The sequence below is a fragment of the Rhinatrema bivittatum genome, chromosome 8, assembly GCF_901001135.1.
Source record: "Rhinatrema bivittatum chromosome 8, aRhiBiv1.1, whole genome shotgun sequence".
Classification (NCBI taxonomy): domain Eukaryota; kingdom Metazoa; phylum Chordata; class Amphibia; order Gymnophiona; family Rhinatrematidae; genus Rhinatrema; species Rhinatrema bivittatum.
The window spans coordinates 23355394-23370934 of record NC_042622.1 but is presented as its reverse complement, the minus strand read 5'-3'; the positions used below and the strand labels follow the sequence as shown (position 1 = coordinate 23370934).

The 15541-nt window shown below is 43.3% G+C and overlaps 1 protein-coding gene across 1 annotated transcript in view; it reads right to left on the bottom strand.

Moving 5' to 3' along the window:
* Nucleotides 1-878: 878 nt before the first annotated feature.
* LOC115098097 (disheveled-associated activator of morphogenesis 2-like) overlaps nucleotides 879-15541 on the bottom strand; it is a 102098-nt gene continuing 87435 nt past the window's right edge. Inside the window, exons 10-13 of the mRNA XM_029614413.1 lie at nucleotides 11835-11925; nucleotides 7366-7452; nucleotides 6020-6171; nucleotides 879-1008 (exon numbers count right to left, since the gene is read on the bottom strand). Coding sequence (XP_029470273.1) covers nucleotides 6076-6171; nucleotides 7366-7452; nucleotides 11835-11925 — 274 coding nt within the window. The 3' untranslated portion in view covers nucleotides 879-1008; nucleotides 6020-6075. The remainder of the gene's footprint in view (nucleotides 1009-6019; nucleotides 6172-7365; nucleotides 7453-11834; nucleotides 11926-15541) is intronic.

Below are 15541 nucleotides of genomic sequence, written 5' to 3'. Positions count from 1 at the left end.
GGTATCGAGATAGAGATACAGTGAATGACCTGTGCTGGTGCACAGGAGTGCGCCTTCATCAGCCCACGCCCAGGGATGCGCGCGTGTTATAAAATATCCCGAACGCACGCACGCGTGCGCAAATGCCACTTCTACCGCGTAAGTGGAGGGATTTTAATAGACACGCGTGCCGGCGCCATTACCAGTTTTCCCAGTTTGTTCCCAGTTCGCCCAGGTAAGGGATAGGACTTCCCCACCCGCCCCCCCAGTTTAATAGCCTCCCTTCTCCCCCGTTAGCTCTGACCTGTTTATCTTTATTTTATAACTCGCACGTCCTCCACAGCAGAAGTAAAGTTTCGCGGCAGGGGAGCCCGGCGCGCGCCTGTGCCCGTAAGTTTTTCGATGTGAAATCCAGGAAAGCCCATGCCCCGCCCCTTGTTTGGAGCTTCTCATTTGTGTGCGTGGTGGGACCTATGCGCGTACCCGGGCGGCTTTCAATATCTGTTTGGCGCACGCCGACCCCCAACTCGTGCGCGTTTCTCCCGGATTGGGCGCGCGCCGGGTTTTTAAAAACTCACCCACATGTTTTCATGTTACTTGGACAATAAAGATGTAATTTCGCAGTCCATATTCCGTACAACAATATATTGTTATAGTAACCAGCCGCATTGCCCCCCTAGAATGACCTCTTCCTCGCCCATTACAAAATAGAAATGAATAAACAACCTGCACGGCACTGAACGTCTTCCCGCAGAGCTGCATTTACATACCGTCCACTTCAGCATCCAGACCCTTGACAGAAGCTGGAATGCAAAAAAAAAAAAAAAATTGTTGGAATAAAAGTCGTGCCCCCCACGTCAGGGTTTTGTGCCGCTCAGGAGTTTTCTTCATCCACTTACCGCCAGGAACCGCTTCAAATTCTGTCAACTCTTCAGGAAAGCTGGCCAAATCGGGCTGGTGTAAGAGGATCTGCTCCACAAGGGCGTGCAGCAAGGTGAATGCCCTCTCCTTCCCCCGCAAGTCAGCCAGCTGCAGAGATAAGAGGGAGGGCGGACGGATTTACCTAAGGATCCGCAGAGCAGGGGGGGGGGGGCCCTGGTCAGGACCGTCTGGGCAGATAGGAAACAGGACAGAGGACTGGGAACCTGCATCTCATCTGGGGTTTGTTTGGGTTTTTTTTTTTTAAAGATTCCTTTCAAGCTATGCCCTCGATAGTCTTAGATGCAGGTTCCAAGTTCCTATTTAAACAAAAAAAAAAATTCTGTTTACTTTTTTAAAAATGAATTGGCTGGCTAGTCTTTCTGGCATTAGCCATCGCCTGAGCACCTCCAGGCCCGCTCAGTGTCTCGTGATCTCCACATTTACTATCGCCACGTTTCCGTGGTGTTGAACCGACAGTCGGGGGGGGGGGGGGGGGTGCTGGAGAAGAAACTGGGAAGAGGCTCTCTAGCAGAGAGGGATTTTGTTGTTGTTATTGTTGTTGACATTTCTCACCTTCGGGCCGATGCGGGAGCGGGCAAACGCCCGCTCTCCCGGCACACGCACAGGCCATTCTCCTGTGCGCGATACAGTAAATAAATTTATTTAAATTAGGCCAGGTGGTAAAAGAGGCTAGGGACACTAGCGCTCCCTAGCGCCTCTTTTCAGACAGGAGCAGCGGCTGTCAGCGGTTTGACAGCCGCTCAATTTTGCCGGCGTCGGTTCTCGAGCCCGCTGGCAGCCACGGGTTCGGAAACCGGAGGCCGCAAATTGAGCGTCCGGTTTTCAACCCGCGAGCCGCAGCCTATTTCAAATATTTTTTTTTTTTTAACTTTTTTAAACTTTCGGGACCTCTGACTTAATATCGCCATGATATTAAGTCGCAGGGTGCACAGAAAAGCAGTTTTTACTGATTTTCTGTGCACTTTCCCGGTACCTGGAGAAATTAGCGCCGACCTTTGGGTAGGTAATTTCTGAAAGTAAAATGTACGGCTTGGCTGCACATTTTACTTATTGAATCGCACAGGAATACCTAATAGGGCCATCAACATGCATTTGCATGTTGCGGGCGCTATTAGGTTCGGGGGTTTGGACGCATTTTGGATGTGCTATTACCCCTCACTGAATAAGGGTAAAGCTAGCGCGTCAAAAACGCGCATCCAAATGCGCACTGTACTGTATCGGCCTGTGTGATAGATGAGGCACCCCAGCAGCCAGAAAAGAAAAATTCGAGCTGTGTTGCGGATTTTGCCACTGGCGATATAAATAAATCACTCAACTGTAAATACAAGTCTTAAAAGTAAATAATAAATAAATGGACCTTGCACTGATGGACCAGGCACAGGCTAATCAGATTCTGCAGGCTCAAAGTAATGTGAATCTTTATTTCCACCCTTAGTTCTGAGATCATGACCCTTACTTTCGGGTGATACAAAGAACCCTAGTTAAAGTCCAATGTACTAAGCTGCATTATAAGTGGCTGTTAATATGCCAGGATGTACAGAAAAGAGCCCCACAATGGAATGCCATATACCAGATAAGTCCTATATACACAGCAATCCACAATGTTTCAATTGCATTTCTGCAGCACCCAATAATAGGGATGTTTCTATATGCACATCATAACACTAGCAACCCGGCTTAATAGTCTGCTTCTTCCAAGATGACCAATATAATCATGGTTCACTTCTTTATAAATTTGATTTTGCTTGCATATAAAAACTTGCATAAGTACGTAACTTCTCAATGCGTATTCCCATGAAGTGCCCAACATGAGATCACGTTTTGAGGAATTCTCTCTCTGCTTTAGGGGGCTCGTCGTTTCAATTGCTGCGCTCCAGTAAAAGCTTCTCTCAGGCATTAAGGCTCGGCTCCAATCCACTCAGACCGGGTGAATAAATATCCCGCCTGCCGTCCGATCCCCCCTACTGCATGCAAATAAATGGCTTACTGCAACCCGAACAACCCCCTCCCACAACCACAGCCAAGGCTTCGAGTGAGATGAGCATGAGACCACAGCACCATTCCGCCAACAGGTCTCCTCCATCCCTACCTACCCCAATCCAATGGTCAATAAAGGCCCATAGAACCAGGAGCGATCCCCACTCCTTCCTGCTCCACAGCTGGAAATGGCACCAACTAACCTTAAGTTCTCCTTTGCCCCATATCACACACACGTGCAGGGCAAAGGAGGACCTCCAGTCAGCTGGCACCATTTTCGGCTTTGGAGCAAGAGGGCAGGAAGGAGTGAGGATCTATTTTGACCCCCTCCAGAATTTATCAGGGGGGCAAGCTGGCAGGGGGAGGGGAGGAGGTGAATGCAAGGATATTAGAGGCTCTGGTAGAGGGAGGGCAGAGGGTGGGAGGCTAGTTTGGGCCACAGTGGGCCCTTTATTTTCTGCGTGGGTATGGGGTAGAGAGGGTGGGATCGGAGTTCGGTGGAGCACTCTTTATTCGCACAGGGAGTGGAAGATCAAGTTGCAGAGACGGAGAGTCGGAGCCAGGATATGGGCAGGCACATTAGCTTGCCATTTAACTTTCTGCATTAGCCGGGGTGGCTTACAGCAAAATCGCATGAGTTAACATGATTTGCGGTCACCCGTTTTAATATCAAGGAACTGCTTTGTATGGATTTTTGTGCATTCGGCCATATTAACCCCAGGCTAACATTAAGGCAGACTAACATGCTAAAGTGTCGAAAATAGCACCGCGTAGATGTACATTAACACGTTTGTTGGCATTAATGCTATTAGTGCATTAGCCCTGCATGGCTTTGTGTTTTATTGGGTGAGTCTTATTTCAGATATATCTACATGTACAGATCTAGATCGAGATATATACTGTCTTCCAAGGGAAGACAAATGAATTAGATCTTGGTTTATTGTTCAAGGGGAAAGTGAGCCAAGATGTTAAGAAGAAAGGGCTCTATTCATCTTACTTTTACCTCAGGTTTTCAAAGCTCTTTTCCCACAGAGAGCAGAGAATAGTCAGTAGTGAGATGTGAAATGCATACGACACATTTACTGCTTAAACAGATTTCTAAAAAGGGTTTATTCCATGAAGAGTACATAAAGTTCTGCAACTTGAGGAAAGGAAACTATAATCTAGTATTGCAAGTCTAAATTTGTTGCAGAAAGCAATGTGGGACTTTTGCCCAAAAATGCTAAATTGAAGAGTTGGACAAAAGCCCCACAACAGCTTTGGCACAGCGCTTTGTTTGCAGATTTCTTCCCATTACTTTCTTCCCTTCCAGACGTTACAGGAAGTATAATCCATGTACCAGAAGGGACACAATTTGAAAACGGAACCAACAATGAAATGATACTGTCATGCAAGCCTCTCTTTCCTCATTTCCGCCCAAAACCTCAGCAGTGAATTTTCAAAGGAGTTCCGTGTGTCAAATTAGCATACATGCACGTAAGTAGCTTGTACTCGCCTACGTGCTATTTTATAAACATCAAAAGTACAGCATATTTTCAGTTTTGTGTGCACATTCACCTGTGCAAAAAATGTGGCAATCTAGGGGCATTCCTTGGCAGGGCCAAGACTACACCTGCAAGTTGCTATTTTATAAGAGATTTTCGCAAATACATTTGGCAATTTATTGGCCTGATTTTAATCCCCCACGCACGTAAAATCCGGGGGTTTGTGCATGGCCGGGCCTTGCACGCACGCGCGCATTTTAGAAGGAGCCCGGCTGCACGCGTAACCCCTGTTACGCGTAGAAGAGCCAGGCCTCTTCCAAGGGGTGGGCCGGGGGTTGGGAAGGGGCAGGGTGGGGGGCGGGGTGGAACAGCGTATTGAACGATGTCCCAAAGACTCGCGCCACGGCTGCTGGTGCGCGCAACAAACTTCAGCTGGGAAGCTGATGTAAGTTTAGAAACAAGGACCAAAAAAAAAAAGGTATGTTAAAGAGGGTGGGAGGAGAGGGGAAGGGTAGGGAAGTTTAGGGGGGGGTAGGAAATATCCCTCCCAGTCCGCTCCTTAATTGGAATGGACTGGGAGGGAACTGGGGACGGGCCGAATGCATCGCCGTACGGAAGTTGCATTCTTTCTTCCCTCCCCTTGCACGCGCTGCCTGCACATATGCGTACACCGCTCGTATTTTATAACATACGTGTAGCCACGCACGCACGTTAAAAAATCTGTGCGTCCATGTGCGCACGCACTCGCTTCTTTTAAAATCTACCCCTATTTGGGCAATTTTACACCTGAAAATTATCTAGTGCAATTGATATCAGACTTGTCTGGTGTCTGCTATTGGTGGGGTGGCAGTTCTGGATGAACTGGTAGATTTTTAGAGTGAATAACTAGGAGGGTCTCAATGGCCTGGAGAAGGAATGGGCAAACTGGTGGCAATACTAGCAAACTGGTGATCTGAATTGTGCGCGCTCGTCTTAAAGCATACCTACTGACTCGTATACATCAGGGTTTTGCATGAGCAAGTTCTATATTTTTAACACATAAAATGCACAAGCGTATGTTTTATATACATTGCAGATATTCGCATGTAACCAAATACACGTGCGGTGTGTGTGTTAGGGGATAGACATACATATATTCTATAATCTGCGCATGAATATAGGGCCTTGCAGAGTTTTTTGAAAGTCATCCTCCTAATCTGATGCACTGATGAACAACGGTGCGTCTGTCCTGCCATTCAGTGTCAGGAAGGAAGAGAGCTGCTGCCCGCCACTGGCCAGGATTGATTTCATTCTTCCTTCTTTGTGGTGAAGATTTTGTTCAGTTTCCTGGCGAGTGAAAGATCTGGCATCTTTTGCAAATTTCGCAAATGCCTGCGTTTAAAAGTGACCCAGAGGAGGGAGGGATTGTAAAATGTACATTATTAAGGGGAAATAACTTCCCTTTGAAATGCATTTGGCTAGAAGGAACTGTTTAGATGAGAAATAGACCCGTTTTGGTAAACGACGAGATCATTTCCCCTTTAATGGGATAGGGTTCCACTTCCAACTGCACTATGGCCATTCAAGAAAAATTAGCTCAAGGAATGATCTTTCTCCGTTATAGCATAATTTGAAAATACAGTCACCTGTTCACTTACTTTTGCCAGAGATGATAAGTGAAACCCTTTTGCCATCTCCTTCCCAGCGTTCTCATTTAAATAATTGCCAATCGCCAAGATATATTCCAGTACGGGCACAATCTCTGACTGGATAGCAGCTGTCTGCATGCGTTGATTTTCCTCTTTATTAGCTGTGACAGGAATTTGTACAAAGTGCATGAGTTTAAATGGTTCAAAAAACTGTAACTGTGAGTGAAAAAAATCTCTCTCTCTCACTGAAACTGTCGCACACTGGCTGGAGCCCATCTAAGCTTTGGATTCTTCTACCACTGGTTTACTTGCCAGGTTCTTATGGCCTGGATTGGCCACTGTTGGAAACAGGATGCTGGGCTTGGACCCTTGGTCTGACCCAGCATGGCATGTTCTTATGTTCTTATCTTCCCCAAAACACATTCGGGAATGGTAAAGACAGTGAAATCTGCACTGAAGACTCACTTTCAAGGCCACTCGGGAACCGTGATGAGGAGTAGTTTGCAGGAAGTCCTGCTTTGGAGAAGGTTAGACCAGAGACCTGTGCCCCCAGACCAGTCCGAGTGGTGCTGGCTTCCCGAAATGACGGTGACATCATGTCAGTGTAGAATGGCGCACACTGAGCCACTTAGCAGTGTGCTAATGCTTCTGCCAGCACGCGACACCTTGTACAATGGTGTCGGGTGCTGCTTGCTATCAGCAAAATATCTTCTTACAAAATTGTTGCACTATATAAATTGATTTAGTGCAAGCAAAACTATGAAAAAAAACATCGGGCTTCCACTTAATGTAACTTAACACGCTAAGCCATTACATAGCGTACTACAGTCCCAGATCTTTTAAAATCTAGTACTGTCACTGAATGTACATTTTGTTCATCTTTCTTAAACCTCTCTGGCATTTGAATAGTTAGTATTAAATTGCACAGCATGTTAAACCTGAGGAACTGTCTACCATGTATGTCAATGGTCAATATTTTACATGTAAAGTCAGTCACTGAATGCTGATATTAAGTTGTAATGATCTTGTTATTGAGAATTAATGTTGTCTCCAATATTATTATCATACAGTAATTAAATTTTGTAGGCATGCTACGAATTCATCCTGTCATTATAAAGTGACAAATCAATTGTACCAAAATGGTGTTTTACAATGCAGTAATTTATTTTGTGGACTCTGACAACAAATGATTTTTAATTTTCCTGTTGTGAAACATGGAAACATGATGGCAGATAAGAAAAAATGGCACCAGAATGTCTTGATAAATTACAGTGCTATAACGGCTAGGTGTGTATTGTTCCTTCTATAATTACTTGATTTGAGTTATGTATTAAGAAAGCAATCGCATTACTTACAGGCTGGAGATCTTTCATACATTTCGGAAGTTCTCGGATTGCAAGTAAAATATCCAGTCTTCTGTTTAAGTGAGGAATCTTGCACATCTACATTTAGGAGGACACAAAACAGGCAGCAAGCCAATGAGGAGAAAAATAAATAGCTTTGTAGAAAACTAGAAATCACATGCATGTGACTGGCCCGGGGGAGTAGCCTAGTGCTCAGAGCAGCAGACTGCAAACAACAGAAAGCAGGGTTCAAATCCCCATTGAGCAAGTCACTTCATCCTCTGTTGACTCAGGTACAAACTTACCCACTCATTTATCAAAATGCGCTAAGGCGTTTTCGCATGTGTTAAGGGCTTATCTCTCTCTCTCTCTCTCAACAATGGTCCCCCAGTGGTTGAATGCAGGAAATACAACAGGTCTGGCACTTATCGCAAAATCTGAAAATGTTATCACAAGTTGTGCTAACTTAGCTCTTCACATAGGTAATTAGCACAAATTGCGATATAAACTGTATATTAGCATAAAACACACCCCTTTTGCTATCACATGCGATGCTTATCGCATTTTGATATATCCAGGCCTTAGCTTGTGAGTCCTCTGGGGACAGGGAAATATCTATAGTGCCTGAAAAGGGAAACATAAATCAATAATATAAATGTTTCTGCAACAGCACTGCCCACCGCCATGGGAGAGAGCTGGATTTGTTTCTGAAGTGCAGCCTCTGCACCTTGGGCCAGCCAAGAGTGGGGAATGCAGCAGAGGCAGTGCTCACAGCCCTCCTGAGGACAGGAGGCAGGAGCTCCAGCCATCAAACAACACTCACTCACTATACTCAGGGAATAGGTGCACTAGATTCAGGAGGGTGCCCAGGTTCAGAAGGAAGAGGAAGAAAGGATAGCTAAGGTGGCAAAGCAAAGTGACAATTGCCTTTTTTTTTTCCAGGTGTGTAGACTGGATGGGCCAGCCAGTATTTTTTCTGCTCATATCCGCTGCATTATGTTACTGTGTTATGACTGACATGGTGATGGCTGCACCACACGGGATGCAGGAGTCATAAAAATCAGGAAAATGCCTGGATAATTCCAAATCAGGGGCGCATTGGCCTATCGGGGGATCAGGCTTCCCCCGGTGGGCCGTCTAGCTGGTCACGTGGTCTCGACCACGTGGCTCTTCCTCAGCCCAGCCTCAGTGCCTCCCAGTCAACCCCCCGCCAAAGACCAAGCCGGCGGGGGCCGAAGAAATTAAAATCGAGGCCGGCGGAGGCCGAAGAAAAGAAGATGGGCGCCTCCTAGCCAGCCTCAAGTGGGGGCTGGCTGGGAAGTGCCCATCTTCATTTTTTCGGCCCCCGCCAGCTTGGTCTCTGGTGGGAGCTGGCTGGGAGGCACCCATCTTCTTTTCTTCGGCCTCTGCCATGCCGGCGGGGGCCAAAGAAATTAAAATCAAGGCCGGCGGGGGCCGAAGAAGTGAACACCGGTGCTGCTAACCGCCGCCAGAGACCAGCTGTTCAGCTGGGGGCCTTAGATCAGAAGGGTGCTTCTGTGTGTGTGTGTGTGTGTGAGAAAGGAATGGTGCTTGTGTGTGTGTGTGTGTGTGAGAAAGGAATGGTGCTTGTGTGTGTGTGTGTGTGAGAAAGGAATGGTGCTTGTGTGTGTGTGTGTGTGTGAGAAAGGAATGGTTCTTCTGTGTATGTGTGTGTGTGTATGTGAGAAAGGAATGGTTCTTCTGTTGTGTGTGTGTGTGTGGTGTGTGTGTGTGTGTGTGAGAAAGGAATGGTGCTTCTGTGTGTGTGTGTGTGTGTGAGAAAGGAATGGTTCTTCTGTGTATGTGTGTGTGTGTATGTGAGAAAGGAATGGTTCTTCTGTGTATGTGTGTGTGTGTTGTGTGAGAGAGAAAGGAATGGTTCTTCTGTGTATGTGTGTGTGTGTGTATGTGAGAAAGGAATGGTTCTTCTGTGTATGTGTGTGTGTGTGTGTATGTGTGAAAGGAATGGTGCTTCTGTGTGTGTGTGTGTATGTGAGAAAGGAATGGTTCTTCTGTGTATGTGTGTGTGTGTGTGTATGTGAGAAAGGAATGGTTCTTCTGTGTATGTGTGTGTGTGTATGTGAGAAAGGAATGGTTCTTCTGTGTGGTGTGTGTGGTTTGTGTATGTGAGAAAGGAATGGTGCTTCTGTGTGTGTGTGTGTGTGTGTGTGTGTGAAAGAAATGGTGCTTCTGTGTGTGTGTGTGTGTGTGTGTGTGTGTGTGAAAGAATGGTGCTTCTGTGTGTGTGTGTGTGTGTGTGTGTGTGAAAGAATGGTGCTTCTGTGTGTGTGTGTGTGTGTGTGTGAAAGAAATGGTGCTTCTGTGTGTGTGTGTGGTGTGTGTGTATGTGAAAAGGAATGGTGCTTCTGTGTGTGTGTGTGTGTGTGTATGTGTGTGTGTGAGAAAGGAATGGTTCTTCTGTGTGTGTGTGTGTGTGTGTGTGTATGTGAAAAAGGAATGGTGCTTCTGTGTGTGTGTGTGTGTGTGTGAGAGAGAGAGAAAGGAATGGTTCTGTGTGGGTGTGTGTGTGTGGGTGTGGTGTGTTGTTCTTCTGTGTGTGTGTGTGTGTGTGTGTGTGTGTGGTTCTTCTGTGTGTGTGTGTGTGTGTGTGTGTGTGTGTGAGAAAGGAATGGTGCTTCTGTGTGTGTGTGTATGTGAGAAAGGAATGGTGCTTCTGTGTGTGTGTGTGTATGTGAGAACGGAATGGTGTTGTGTGTGTGTGTGTGTGTGTTGTGTGTATGTGAGAAAGAAATGGTGCTTCTGTGTGTGTTTGTGTTTATGGGAAAGGAATGGTGCTTCTGTGTGAGACAGGGAATGTGCTTCTGTGTGTGAGGCAGGGAGGGTGTCTGTATGTGTGTGGTGTATATGTGAGCCAGGGAGGGTGCTTGCGTGAGTCAATGTGTGTGTGTGCGAGAGAGAGATGGAGCATGTTTTGGCTGGCTTGTGGCTGTAACAGAGAGAGCATGTATGTGATTGAGCCTGTTTGTAAGTGAGATAGAACATGGTGTGATTGAGAGCTTGTGTGTAAGTGAAATAGAGAGAGCATGTATGAGATTGAAATCCTGTGTGTAAGGGGAGCGAGAGCATTGTGTGATTGAGAGAGACTGGTCAGAGAGGTGACGTGTGTATGTGTGAGACTGATCAGGGACATGACTGGTATATTGTGTGTGTGTGTGTGTGTGTGTGTGTGTGTGTGTGTGTGTGTGTGTGTGAGAGAGAGAGAGAGACTGGTTGGGAGAGATGATTGGTGTGTAAGAGACAAAACTGGTCTTGAGGCTATGACTGGGGTGTATGTGTGAGAGAGAGAAAGAAGAGACTGGTTGTGGTCCTAAGGAAGAGGACCGTGAGGACAGCTTCAGCAGCTACTGCTGCTTCTGGTGTGGCCTGCAAGGGAAAGGAGTAGGAGAACTGCTGAGAGGGTAAGTAAAGGTGGCTTTTTAAGTTCATTTTTGTTGATTGACTACCATTTTAATTATTGGGTAGTATGTGATGTGTCTGCTGCTTGAAATATTTTATTGGTGTTTGATAAAGGTTTCAAAATTTGCTTGATCTTTAATTATTGGATATTCTATTCATCAGTTTTGACATTATTTTATTAGTATGATTTATAATTATGATTATGATTCATGATTTATAATCATGAATATAAATCATGAATCATGAATGGTGACATTTTTGTTTTTCCATTGTTGCACTGTATAGAGTCTGGCGTGATACGTTTTACAGTTTAGTTTTTGTCTGCACATTTCTATTTATACTTTATGTGGCTTTATTCTGTATTTGGTGAGAGTTTGTGTTCTGCATGCAAAGACTGAGATGAAGCATCTTTTAGCATGTGGTTTCTCTGTAGGGATGTGTAGTAGCTTGGCCTGTTCTGTTTTCCTGATAGGAGGTGTATTGATATTTTAGATTCTGGTGTAATATTTGTGGTATTCTTTTTCATAGGTGGGGTTGTTATTCTTTGAGTTTTGGCAAATAGTACTGTGTTGATATGGGAGGACCATGCCGAAATATAGTGGTGTGTACATATATATGTAAATTATTATGTAAATTATTGTATATGTAATTGGGTACCCTTGGGCCAATATGGAGAAAAATCCCCCGGGCCACTATTTTCCCACAATCCGCCCCTGTTCCAAATGAAGACTTATGGGCCACAGCCCGCATCCAATTGAGCTGCAAACAGAAAGGTGCAGAAGAAAGCTGCTGGGCCAGACAGAAAAGTAGCTGTACAAGATATTGCTACACTGAATACTTGCATTCAAACCTGCCAAATCTGAAGTGACGAGCCAGGAGGTCCTCATGCTAGCAACACCTTCTGCATGTTTGGAAAGTTGTTGGATAGATTTTTTTTTTTTTTCAAAATATTATCTTCATGATAAAATGTATTCTTATCTACTTCTACAATTGCTACTACCACTAATAGTAGGTACCTGCGTAGCTGCAGTATGTTTTCTTACCTCAAACATAAATTGGTCAACAATATGTAGCTCTGAAGGAGAACCATGCAAGGACTGGTATAGTTGTATATCTTTCGGTGTTGGCACATATCTGGAAAAAATAAGTATAAACGAGAAATACGGTATATTTCATGCTAGATTAGGTAATTTATTGCCCAATGAATTTCCTGCCATGGCTAGAACCTGCTGAGGCCAGATCCAAATTCAGGTTCTTAAAAAAAGTCTGGGGTGGTGAGAGTATTTGTAGGTGGGCTCCCCTTTCTCAGCCCAGCTGGTGACCAGACAGAATTTGCCATAATGAACATTTCTCTGCTCAAAAGATGTCCAGCACTACGTAGAAAAAAGCGACCGCCCTGTCCATCACTTCCCCCAGAGAGGGAGAAGCCCAAAACGTTCTGGAAAACAAGAAGATATGGAGGGGGCTGTACTCACTGAAGCAAGATAACTGTTTTGTTGCAAAAACAATTACTGCATTCCCTATAATAAGCATCGTTACCAAGCATGAAAAGTCAAAAATGTGCATTCTCGTCGTATGTGCAGATTTTGTTTTAAAAATTTTTTTTTAATGAAATAGAATTTAGCATAATTTTGCACCTGCACAGCTACAAGTGATCAATGTTCATTAAATTTTGGAAAAACCTTTTCACTAATTTATAGGTGGTAATAAAGGACCTACATGGCAGAGATCTGCTTCGTGTAAAAATTTTGTTGTTGGGCTTCGTTTCGGGGCCCCCCCCCCCCACGGGAATTTCGTTTTTCCCACGGTTCGGGATTTTTTTTTCGGGGGCCCCGATTTTCGGGTTTAGTGCGCACTATCGGGAGTTAGCGCGCACTAACTCAAAAATGAATTTTTTCGAAATTTCAGAAAAATTCAATCATTTTTCAGTTCTCCTGAATCATTCCAAATTAGGACAAAATCATTGACATTGCCTAATTCGGGAAAAAACAATTGCACACTCCCCACTAAATGGTCATTTTGTAATGGGAAATGTAAGGTCTGTGCCATCTGTGCCCAACGCAGATATGATTGCTGTTTTGTGCTGAAATCTGTAGATTCTTTGTACTTGGGAAAGGAATATGTCTAAGCAATACTGAGTGATCTCCTCTGATTGCTTCATGAGGTCTGATGCACACAAGGATTGGTAACTTTCAAATCTAGGAACATGGCCATTGTAAAACCTGCGCGCACGTTATAAAGTAGCGGGTCCATGTAAACGTGTACCTGATTTTAAGTGGGCACGCAAATCCCGCTTCTACCACGTACGTTGGGTGATTTTAAAAGGGGTGCGCTCTGACACCATTACCGGTTTACCAGTTCATCACACCAGTTTGTCCAGTTAACAGCTAGGTCCTCTAGACTCCCTAGTTTGAAGGTCTCATTACTCGAGACCCTTTAAACCCCTCCAAAATAGCTCAATCTTTTACATAAGAACATAAGATATTTTATGCAGTTTGTATACCAATATTCATGAAAACTTCATATCGGTTTACATCATATGTCTTTGTACAAATCCAACAATGCATACATTAAACTAATCAATGACTAAACCAAGCTAAAAAAACAATCAGTTCAGTGAGTACATTTTAAAAACATATTATAAAACATAGTTACTATAAAATCATTAATAAATAAATTTAGATTCTAACATCAAAGTAATTCTAGCTGCCCATAAAACTAATAAATAATGTAAAAAAATATGTAAGTACAATAAAATAAATGATATATTAAAGTGAGGGGACCAGACTGACTATGAAAAATGCTTGTTCAAATAGCCCATGTCTTGAATTTTTTCTTAAAAAAATGTAGGTGTGACTCAAGCCTTATGACAAGAGGTAATGCATGCCATATGTTAGGACCTGCTAGGGATAAAAGCTCTGTCTCGAACAGCATTTAAATGTGCTAATTTTGGGGACGATATGGATAATAATGCCTTGCCAGAAGATCATAAATTGCATTGAGGAGTATGAATGTATAGGGCAGCATTAAGCCATTCGATTTTGTCACCGCATATTGTTTTGTGTATTAGGGTCAAACATTTGTAGTGAGATCTATAGTAAATGGGGAGCCAATGGAGGTCTTTCAGAATTGGAGTTATGTGATTGCATTTTTTACTATTAGTTAGAAGTCGGGCATACAGCATTTTGTAGAAGTTGTAAAGGGTGAATCATTGATGCAGGGAGGCCTAATAGAAAGCCTCCCTGCATCAATGTAATCAAGTTTGGAAAACAAAAGGGCCTGAGAACTGTTCTAAAATCATTGGGGTGTAATAAAGGTTTGAGTTTTTTTAGAATTTGTAATTTGTAAAATCCCTCCTTTATTATAGTTTAAATGGACTTCTTAAAATTAAATTTGCTATCTAAAATGATACCTAATCTCTTACTTCGTGAATGATAGTATGGGTATTATGTAAGGATTTTATTTCTGACGTTGCTTTATCGTTGAGTTTCTTACAAAGCAGTAAAATTTCTGTTTTGGAATGGTTTAGGGATAAGTACATCTGAGTGAATAATTGTTGAATTAAATTGAAATATATATTCCAGAGTTTTCAAAGTGTTTTCAATAGATCCTCTATAGGAAGTAAGATTTGCACATCGTCTGCATAAATAAAATGTGTAAGTCCCTAAGCCAGCCAAAAATTTACAGAGTGAGGACATATAGATATTAAAAAGATTCGGAGATAAGGACAAGCCCTGAGGGACTCCAAAAATTAAAATTAATCGGGTCAGATTCAGCAGAGCCTAGTTTAACTTTATATGCCCTGTTAGAAAGATAAGATTTAAACCACAAAAGAGTTGTATCAGCTATACCAATTTCTTCAAGTCTGTTTATCATTATGTCGTGGTTAATTGTGTCAAAGGCCAATGAAATATCATGTAAAATCAAAAGATACGAATTTCCATTGTCTATCCCTCTTAATACAATATCAGAGAGTGAGACAAGTAATGTTTCCATGTTAAAAATTTACGAAAACCGAATTGAGAGGGAGGTAAAGTAAATAATTACATTCAAGGTAATCCATCAATTGTTGGTTGACCACCTTTTCTATTAATTTGATTAAAAAAGGAAGTGTAGAAATAAGGTCGGAAATTGGATAAATTGTCTATTTCTAAATGTACTTTCTTTAAAATTGGTTTAACAACCGCACACTTTAACAAGTCTGGAAATTATCCTTCGATCAGAGAAGTATTGATGATGTTGGCTAAGGAACTCGAATACTGTGTATAATTCTGGTCGCCGCATCTCAAAAAAGATATAGTTGCGATGGAGAAGTTACAGAGAAGGGCGACCAGAATGATAAAGGGGATGGAACAGCTCCTCTATGAGGAAAGACTAAAGAGGTTAGGACTTTTCAGCTTGGAGAAGAGACGGCTGAGGGGGGGTAGGATAGAGGTGATTAAAATCATGAGAGGTCTAGAACGGGTAGATGTGAATTGGTTATTTACTCTTTCAGATAATAGAAAGACTAGGGGGCACTCCATGAAGTTAGCATGTGGCACATTTTAAACTAATCGAAGAAAGTTCTTTTTCACTCAACGCACAATTAAACTCTGAATTTGTTGCCAGAGGATGTGGTTAGTGCATTTAGTGTAGCTGTGTTTAAAAAAGGACTGGATAAGTTCTTGGAGGGCGAAGTCCATTACCTGCTATTAATTAAGTTGACATAGAAATTAGCCACTGCTATTACTAGCCAACAGTAACATGGAAT